At 40.3% G+C, this 10,048-nt stretch overlaps 1 protein-coding gene across 11 annotated transcripts in view; it reads left to right on the top strand.

Annotated features, from left to right (window-relative positions):
- The window catches only part of ARHGAP29 (Rho GTPase activating protein 29), a 95,435-nt gene extending 85,711 nt beyond the window's left edge, over positions 1-9,724 (top strand). For 9 of the 11 annotated variants that reach the window (XM_037906507.2, XM_043521489.1, XM_043521490.1 and 6 more), the window contains 5 exons: positions 1,615-1,847; positions 3,840-4,146; positions 4,311-4,419; positions 4,868-4,987; positions 6,297-9,724. In XM_037906507.2, coding sequence (XP_037762435.1) covers positions 1,615-1,847; positions 3,840-4,146; positions 4,311-4,419; positions 4,868-4,987; positions 6,297-7,204 — 1,677 coding nt within the window. In that variant the 3' untranslated portion in view covers positions 7,205-9,724. The remainder of the gene's footprint in view (positions 1-1,614; positions 1,848-3,839; positions 4,147-4,310; positions 4,420-4,867; positions 4,988-6,296) is intronic. The other 2 variants (XM_037906508.2, XM_037906509.2) reach the window with 1 other exon arrangement.
- Positions 9,725-10,048: the final 324 nt, after the last annotated feature.

A 10,048-nucleotide genomic window follows, 5' to 3' on the forward strand; every position in this document is an offset into this window, starting at 1 on the left:
TGACTTAGGAACACACGTCCCAATGGCTTCCAATGGGATTTGTGCTCATTAAGTTTCTTAGGTGCTTTTCAAAATGCCACCATAGCCTTTTACTGCTACTTTAACAGATAGTCAAAATCTCTGTTCATTAAAATTAGGATTTCTTGTGGCACTATACGAAGACTGAATTTTAATTAGAATCACTTCAAAGGAAAATCTGAAAATAAGTAACATGACTACCTGCTGTCTTGTTACTTCCCATGTGTCTAATCCTTTCAGTATAGTTCTAGCTAGGCCTGGCTGTTACGAATGATTCTTATGTGCTGAAAACACACACACACACACACACACACACACACACACACACACGTGCTAGAAACCTGTAATTAGAACACTTTCAAGTTCTAGGAAAACATTTTTACCTTGAAGCGCATTCTTTGTGGTGTTAAAGTTTAATTTCAGTACAATTAGGCTGTAAAATCTGACTGGCTATGGATTTCTGGGGGATTATTACATGCCTGAGGTGTATTGTGAGGCAGAGTGACTTTAGCCACCCAAGAAGTACAGTAATCCCCCAGAAGTGCTGTATTTTGTGAGGCCAGTTGAAATAATGGGTTAATGTTCCAGCCTTTCATATCTGGAGACTTTGCTTCAAATCTGTTTGGAGTCACAGGTAAAACTGGTTTGCCTTCTCAACTTGGTCCTTGGCAAATGGTGTATCCTACCAATAAACCAGCACACAGTTACAGTGATTATTCAGGAGATGGCCATGGTATCAGTGTTAGTTTTTAGATTCAATGATAAAATTGTGAGAGGAAGTGTGTCCAAATTTTAAAGGAGGGTAGGTGTCCAAAGGAAGAGCAGTACATTCTTAAAGGTACTGATGGTACTTGAGACTTCCAGTACCCACCATGTTAGTGAGAGTTCAAAGAAAGTGCTATAACATTGTTTAGAGACCCTGAGTTAAATCCTATTATTAACACTGCTGATGATTAAAACTAATTTTTAAAAGATCTGTTTAATTTTGCGATTTTGTGTCTGAGCATGGGCAATGAAAATAGTCCAAGTCACTTAATCTTTTTTATGCTGTTGTCCTTTTGAGACTCTCTTCAGATTCTCATGAACTACTGCAACGCAAAGCAAGGGAATATTTAATTGGAGAACATTTTCATTGGAATTTTAAAAAGAACAAAAACAATAGAAATGTTAGAAAGCTATGTTAAAATTGTTTTTGTAACAATTATGGTCCAAATTTAGCAGCAATATGTGGTATAATATAAGATATTGTACTACTTCAGTGTCTTAGTGTGTGTCTGCACACATGTGCAATGTTACAATAATATGCTACTCCGTAACAGTCACTGTTGATGTAATATGTGCCTCTTTACCATGAATATTAATTATTTGAAGCTGTTGTTTACTAGCACGCCATGGTATTTTGATAGGAATGTTTTGTTTTTTAATCCAGGCCTCTATTTGCTAAATTGTGGTGAGAATTCTAAGAGCAATAATTAAATAACCCTTCCAGGAAAGGAAAGGCTCTAGACTAGACAGCAGTTGGTAGTAGACAGGAAGGAAATAGACAAGGTAAAATGTAGACATGAATATATTTCTAACATATTCTTATTCCCTTAGCTCCCAGAACCTTTGATTTTGTTTCGGCTTTACAACGAATTCATTGGACTTGCGAAAGAGAGTCAGAATGTTAATGAGGAACTGGTCATGAAACAGACTAGCCCCAGATCAAAGAAAAGACAGTCAGTTTGTATTGAACTGAACAGAATAATCATTAAAATGAAAGATCTCCTCAAACAGCTGCCTATACCAAACTATAACACTCTTCAATACCTTGTAGGACATCTTCATAGGTGAGAGACAGACCTTAAAGGTAACCTGCAAATGTTGTTTTGAAAAATAAGCAGTGTTATGTACTGCAGGCTAAGAAACTTTTTTTTAAGGTAATGTGCCCACAGTTTTGGATGTCTGTCCTGAAAATTACAGGGTTTCATTTGTGCATGTAGCTTCATTTATTTTCAAGATTAGTTTGTGTTCCTTAAGGGTAAACCACTGCTGTGACCTGAATGTAGACTTTCTGGGTGTGTTGCCTGCAAATGAGAACTGGCCTCCTGATTTTTTTTTTCTCCTAAATAGCAATTGTACCCCATGCTGCACCTCAAACAGAGGGTTTATGTATGTAGCCACGTGCTGTTGCCAGAGAAGAAATTTTGGCAAAGTGGCCGGCAAAAAACAAAAGATGAATCTTCCATTTCTTCTGAATTGCTAATCTTCCTCTGGAAAGAGGCAGATCTGCATTTGGATGCGCCTGAATGTAATGACTGACTGGCCCTTCAGAGGCAGGTTGGTGTCTTGACCAGCAGGCAAGACATAAATTTATATTTTGTTTATTGAGACCAGCGTTTGGTTGTCCCATCCTGGTTGTCAGCCAACAGTGGGTTTTTTCTTTTCCTAACCTGATGTGCTGAAAGCTGCTTCCTTACCAATACTGCTGTTTGGGCATTCAACATATCGGGAACACTAAACCTGCGCATCTTCATTTTTTGGTTCCCTGGAGCTATGGCCAACCACCTCCTGTTCTGTCATTCTACACTGTTCTGTAAGGTCCTAGCTACCACAGAATGTAACTAGAGCATGGAGGTGAACTGTGGGGAGTGGGGGAGAGGAAAGGAGGGTCAGGTTAACATCAAGTGGTGATGTAGAGTTGCAAAATATATATAATTTTAAATGACTAGGAGCCAGTTTGCAATCCTGTAAGCCTTAGAGCAGCTGGAGATGGTCAGTGGAGAATTCTTCCTGTGCAGGGAAACTCTTTGCCTGTATATAGCAGTTGGAGGGGACTCCATTGTCTCTCCCACCCCAGCATATAATACATTCTGAGGAGGGGGAATGGTGGAGCAGAGCTCCACTACACCAATTCTCTATGGGCACAGGGGTCAGGTGGCTCTGAATCATGGAGCTACAACTGACTCCCTGCAGCTACCACTTCGCTACCTGGGAACATGGCTTGGATACAGTGGGTGAATCAGGATCTTTTTTTTTTTTTAATGCATATTTTTTAAAAAAATGCAGAACTTTGCAGAACTACCTTGTACATTTTTAACAACCATTTTCCAACTTTGCTTTCCCATCTTCAGCATCAGCTCAAGGCTCCTATGGTAAGGCTGATATCATATAGTTAGGTTACATGATAGGGCTGGTTGTTAAACTGGTGCATGCTGTTAGATAACAGTTTTGTGTAGGAGCTCTCCGGCCACAGCTTCACGATAACCAAGGGAAAGTCAGACTTATTGCCTGATTTACCAGAGCTGCTGAGTACCCACAAATATCACTGAAATAAATAGGAGCCAAGGGTGCTCAGTACCCTTGAGAATCAGATCAAACTTATTTAGGCACCCACTGCTGAAAAGTTTGGCCTTGGAAACATTTTTAAGAAGTTACATGTACACTTAAGTCCACCTTTAAGTTTAAGAATCACATTGTATTTATTCATCAATAGGAGTGCACAATACTGTGTGCCCAGAATGATACTGATTGACATCTTAAAGGTGAACTGCAAAGCTGAAACAAACCTTATAAAAAGTATAATATGTGTTGGATGTCTCCTGCCACATCCTGATTAATGGTATCTGGCACAAGTCACTTCTAATGTACTTTTCATAAGCTGAATTGGAAAAGACCTTTCATGCTGAATACTGCCTTCCTGGTTGTAGGTAAGAGCAGCCAACCCATGTGTGGGCTTTGTAGTTCTTTTCTGAATAGTTACTGAAAAAGTAGAATATCTCTAGTATTATTTCCGAAGAAGTAAAAACCCTTTGTAACCTGACACATTTGCTTTTATACAGAGTGACTGAACAATCTGATGAAAATAAAATGTCAGCTAGCAATCTTGGCATAATATTTGGCCCAACTCTAATCAGACCACGTCAGACAGACGCCGCGGTTTCTCTCTCTTCGCTTGTGGACTATCCATATCAAGCTCGGGTGGTGGAGCTGCTCGTAACTTACTATGAAAAGATCTTTGATGTTTCACTGCAGCCACTCTCAACTGCAGTTCAGTCTGAAGAAAATGCTGCTCCATTTAAAACTGCTTCGTCGATAGAAGAGAGAGAGCCACAGCAGCAAAGGAAGTCATTTATTGCTGTAAAGGAAGTGAGTAACTGTTGTGAAACTAGAATTGATACCATGTTGAAGGGTGTGGGATTGAGCTACATTTTGGAATGTTGCATACCTCGCTCTGAAATCTTTTAATATTTTAGTCTGAGATATATTGTTCTTCAATCTGCATTCGCTTCTGATCTGATTTCTATTGACAGGGCATCCTGCTAATTCCAAGTGAGAGTAAAGCTTCAGAAATGGCTTCATCATTTGAGCAACTAGATGACAGCAAGAACAAAAGAGAGAGATCAGATGCATCTGTGACGGGTTAGTGGCTCTTCATGAATCTTGGGGCAGTATATTGCTATGTGAACAAATACCAATCATAAATACATTAGGATGAAATACATCTTTTTACTCTGTGAAGGTGAATTAAGTGCAAACAAGGGAAAAGTCTGCTAAACTCCCAAAGCTACTTAGCATTTGCTGTTCTGATGTACCCTTCATGTTTGTTAGAGAGAGGAAGGAAGGGCTAAATGCTTGTGGTGGCTCTGAAGAAGCTTGTATTCATGGAGCCAAATTTCATATACCTAGTGTGTGTGTGTTTTTAAAAAAAAAAAAAAAAAAAGGCAACAACTCTTCCGTATGTTAGGCTAAATTTTAATAGGCTGTTGTACAGTCTTTGGATTGTTGTTTTTATATAGGTGATTTCAGCAAAGGTTATGGGACCCAGCCGCAAAGATGCGTTGACAGCTGCTTTTCTGTTCTTCCCTAGAACGTATCTCACTGCCACTCTCTGGAACTAAACAGGATGACTTTGGCCAGAGGAGTTCTCCATCAGAACCCCCAGCTACCACAGTTCTGGATATTCATATTCCTACTCCAAAAGAGCTAGGTTAGCTGCTTTAATTACATAACCATTTTTCAAAGAACATTTTTTGCAGGTCTGCCTTGTGCTAAATAGTTTTTGTGCAAAAACAATAATACATTTTTACATAGGTATAATAACTATTTGCCTAGTGCTAGCAACACACAGCCCTTTTTATAGCAGCAAATAACTAAATTAAAATTTGGGAACAATGGAGGAGAGGATGGCACTCCAGCGGAAAATATACTTACAGTTGTTGTCTAGAGAAGCTAAATGTCTCCTTGGGCAATACCTCTTTCGACATCTGCCTAAATCTAGGTTAGGCTGTCTGCAGCCCCACTTCCTGGGATAAGAGTTTAACGGAGGGCAAAACTAAGTGCCCCACCATAAATTTGGCTGATTAAAGCCCAGGCCTGGAACAGTCCATCACCCCTCTCCAGATTCCATGTGTGTATTATACAAGCTTGTATGGCCCCGTCTAGGAAGACTGTCCCAAAAATGAGTAGAGAAGTGTGGGGTGCTCAAAGCTCACTCTTGTCAAACACTTCGCAACTCCTTGCTGTGGAATTTTTTCCCTGCAGCATCCATTGCCTTTTGTGGCTTACATTATGAAAAAGACACACTTTACCAGGACTGTCTTCGTGACTTAGATCAGATGCAGTAGTCCAGTATTTGTTTTATCTGTACTGGATTTTTATTTGGTACCTTCAAAAGAAATAGGCTTATTAGTTAATAAATAATGCAATGAAACAGTGGTCCAGCAGGATTAGTTAGTGTTATCCAGCATGATGAGGCAAAATCCCTTATTCTTCTGAATAGGCCATAAAGTATAAATCTGGATTAAAACGTGTATTTTTAGGGTTTATTGCTTTCTTTATGGGGGAGGGGGGTTAAGTTGGTGAGTACTTGGAACTGCACAACCACCTCAGTCTCTCTTTAAAATGTATGTATAGTTTCCATAACACTTCATACTTGATTCCATCAAATTCTTGTACTTTGAGTCCAATGGACTGGAGAAGGGGAAACATACAACTTCTAGGAAATGCTATTTCAACTGTTGTTTTGGTGGAGAGGGGCTTGGTAACTCAGTGTGTTGGGATTGGTTTAAAAAACACTTGTGGAATTGCAGTCTAACTCCTTAGCGGCACTAATGGCTTTTATAGTGACTTGTTGCCTCAATTTTGAGGTTACAAAACTCTAAACAAACTTATTTCCTTTTCTTCAGCTATCATGCAGTTGGGTATATTAATAAGTCCAAATGGTCAAGGTTACACTGAATCTGTGAAGTGTTATCGAGTGAAAATGACAAAGTAAAACTCATTTGTGTTCCCTCTAGGCAATACTGTGATGCCAGTTTCAGACAAAGACAATGAACTGTCTCTCTCTCTAGCTGAAGATGGCTGTAAAGTCAATAATTTGCTACCTATAAAACCTAGTCGCCAAATAACCAAAGTTCAGTTACGGTCTCCAAGGACAAAGCCAGTTATTCGTCCTGTGAGTTTACCTGTAGATCGAATGCTTCCTCCGTGTGTTTTGAATGAGAGAAACTCAGGAAATGTAGGAGTTTTAAGTCCAGAAAAGCTTGGCAGGAGTCCTACCATTGAAGAGGTTTCAGAGACTAAGGCACTTCCTTCTGTTAATGCCTGTTGCAGACTTTCTTGTTACGACACACAGACTCTGAGGAAAACTTGGGACAAGCAGTATAAACAGTATGATATAACTCCAAGGACAGCAATGATTATGACCAATATACCCCAGGAGAACCGAGCACATGAGAGTGGGAGTGCATGTGCCTTATCTTCATCCTACATTGTTGGTAACAATTCCGTGAATGCCATACTTCCCAATAAGCCATACACTGTACCTGTCAGATCTGCGAGGGTGACAACAGAAGGGAATGGTCCAGATTCTAATCCTCTTGGTGCTTTCAGACCACCAAGAACTTTGCAGCCACCACCAGGAACTTTTTATAAACCTCCTTCTAATAACAAAGCTAAGCAAAATGAGGAGGGTTCTGTTCCTAATGCTTGTGCAGCAGCCAGTGCTTGCTCTGTTCTTGCCCAAGATAACGCTGTGAAACTGATAAGGAACTCTGCACTTGTATCAGGTGCTCCTGGACAGCATGCAAATCAACAAAAAATGAGCTCCGAGGACCTTCATCCCGTAGACCTGAAGCCCACCTATAAGAGACTAAGACCAAAACGTGTGCAAGAATTAGAACACAGGGAAGCTCATTTTGTATAGGGCAGCAAATATTTCTTGAGGATCCCACTTTTGTGCCATATTAGGAATATATATACACACAACACAGCATTTTAAAAGTGGGGGAGGAAACTGTGAAGGAAAAATGAAGTTGAATTTTTTTAATTTAGTAAATTTTCATAAAGGTCTATTTAAATGTATTCCCAATGTAGATGGAGCTAATAGAAGGTGCACTTGGTAAGACACTGAGCTTCAATTTCCTGGGTGAAATGAATTATTTATAGCATAAACCAAAGCTTGTGCTTTGCTCTGTAAAAGCTTCTGTTCAGTTTTCCAGTCTTTGCAATTAAAGCTTTGCTCCTGAATAGATTACATACTGGCCAACATGGCCTATAATTGTGTATTATATATGTATATTTTATGCCAATATGTTCATTTGTTGCCAGTTTTCAATGTTGTCACTTTAATGTTATTTGTACAGAAAGATGCACTTACTGAGCTGTAGTAGTGAAAACCAGAAATGACTTCATATCCAGTTAGAGGTAGTATAACTTAGTGAGTGGATCAAAAATACACACCACCTAGCTAGTTCAGATGACTTTCGGGTGACTACCTGTTGCAGTGGTGCTGTCATTCCCAGTTACAAAATAGCCAGTGATTTCCCTTGCTGTAGATCAATTTCACTTCTTGCCTAATGTATCTGAAATGAAGAGTATAGTTTTGAGATATGGTGAAATAGGTGAAAATAACCAAAAAAAAATAAAATTATAAATCAGCATTAGTAGGTGCATCTAATGGTTTTTCACTTTGTATTAAATGTTTTATATGTACACTGCTATATTTGCTTAAAAAATATATTAACTTGTTAACATTTTGCTGACTCCATGGTTTCTGTAATATCTTGCTTTCTTCTAAATTATTAAAATACAGACTCTTGGTCTTTGCTAGGGTTTAGTATTAATACATCTGTACTGAAATACTTTCATGTTTCAGTTTGAAAAAGGGGTCATTTTTGTTCCTGCTTTAAGAAACTAAAGGTCTCATCAAACTTCCCTTTCTGAAAACAAAACAAACGTAAACCCTGACACTGCAGTCAGTGGCTATACTCTGAACTTAGTTTATGGAACAGAAATGTTAGATTCACAAAGCTGAACTTCCAGTTTCCCATGGAAGTATGACTTGTGCATTTGCAAAACAGTTCTGCCTCTGGGCAGTTCTGAGATGTCCAGAATTATTTCTTTCATTTGAGCAAGTGGCTTAAAAGGCAGTAGAGCAATTTGTGTGAGAACCTGTCTGGCAGCGGTAGGCAGGTCAAAAATGGCAAGTTAGGAGAGGTTGAAGATTTCTTCTTGAGATGTGAGAACAGGTTCCACTTCAAGAGAAGAAGAAATAAGCTTGATCAGTGGGTAAAAATAGTAGGTATTCTTGAAAAGACTACGGGCAAAGTGGTGGACATGGCATAAAACTAATGAGAGGATAGTGCTGATAAAACACTGGTCAGGAGGGCTGGAAGGAATAAGCAGCTGACATTCATTTCTGCAGCAGGAAGCTTGGTGGGGGTCCTAAATATCCACACCCACATCTCACATAAAATGAGTCATGCCTTTGGGGTGGAGGGGTGTTCCAAAGAATCATCTCCCCCCCACCCCCCCCCCAAAAAAACCCTCAGGCCAGCTCTATACAGTGTGCTGTTAGAGTGGTGCTTAGGAGTCTATGTGGAGGGACAACATGGCTTAAAAATTAATGCCCGCTCTCCTTGTCTAAAATGACTTCAGCCCTCTCTGAGACTAGCCTGGCTGCTGCTCACTCAGGCAGTTGCTGTACCATGGGGGAGCCCACTATACTGCACAGTAGCTTCTGTGAGAACTCCCCAATCAACCCATTAGGAATTCATGGGTGTGAGGAAAACACCATTTCCTCCCCCCATTCCTCCAGCCTCAAAAACCTAAGGAGACTTATTCTCTAACTAATCAACCAGCCCACCACCGTTGTAGATTCACGCTGTCAGCCATGCAAAAGGGCCCTGTGCTTGCTAGGCCCACTGCTGCTATTAGGAAAAGTTGACTAATGGGGAAGCAACTCAGAGGAACTTCCATGAGGTGTGAAAGGAGGAGTCCTAGAGACGAGGAGAGATTGGAACAGGGCCTGGGGACAGATGGATTTTGGAGTAGGGGAGAGTATAGAACTGATGGTGCAGGAAAGGAGTACAATTTCACTGATAGATGCACAGCAGATAGCTGAAAATGGTGAACGTCTTAGATTTATTGAAAAACTGACTGGGCGAGGCCAGTCTCCTTCTGAAAGAGTGATCCCTTGATCTGTGTTCCACTTACTCTACTGGCCAAGCTGCTTCAGATGGTGTTTCAAATGGGGAGAGATTAGGGTCTTTCGGTATGTGAGGATGTGGTTGACTCTGTGTACAAGAGAACAGATTCATGTAAGTTGTGTGCTCACTAATGTACTAAATCCTGAACTGTAGCTGTGTCCAGCAATAAACAAGGGAAAGCCATTCCTGTTCCCTCCTCTAGTTAGCTAGCCACAATACAGGGCTGTCTAGTTTCCCAAAAAAAAGCATGGTGTTTAAGAAATGTATTGGGCTCCCACAGCATAACTGATGAATGCTAGGTACAGTTTCCACTCCAAGTGCGTTAGTTCTATTTCTTCCTGACAAAATATGGAGAACTATTTCTCTATATCCTCCATATTGCCAGAAAGTGAAGAGTCCGCCCAAATTCTGCGCTGACTCATGCTCCTGGTAACCCTGCAGCACATATCCCGTGGGAGTAAGTTATACACTTTAGAAGCTACTACAACAAAGGTTCAATCACCTGCTAACCCCCATGCAATGGTAGATGCTCCCAAAAGGAAGCCAATGTCAGAGTCCAG

The sequence above is a fragment of the Chelonia mydas genome, chromosome 8 (assembly GCF_015237465.2).
Source record: "Chelonia mydas isolate rCheMyd1 chromosome 8, rCheMyd1.pri.v2, whole genome shotgun sequence".
Taxonomy (NCBI): domain Eukaryota; kingdom Metazoa; phylum Chordata; order Testudines; family Cheloniidae; genus Chelonia; species Chelonia mydas.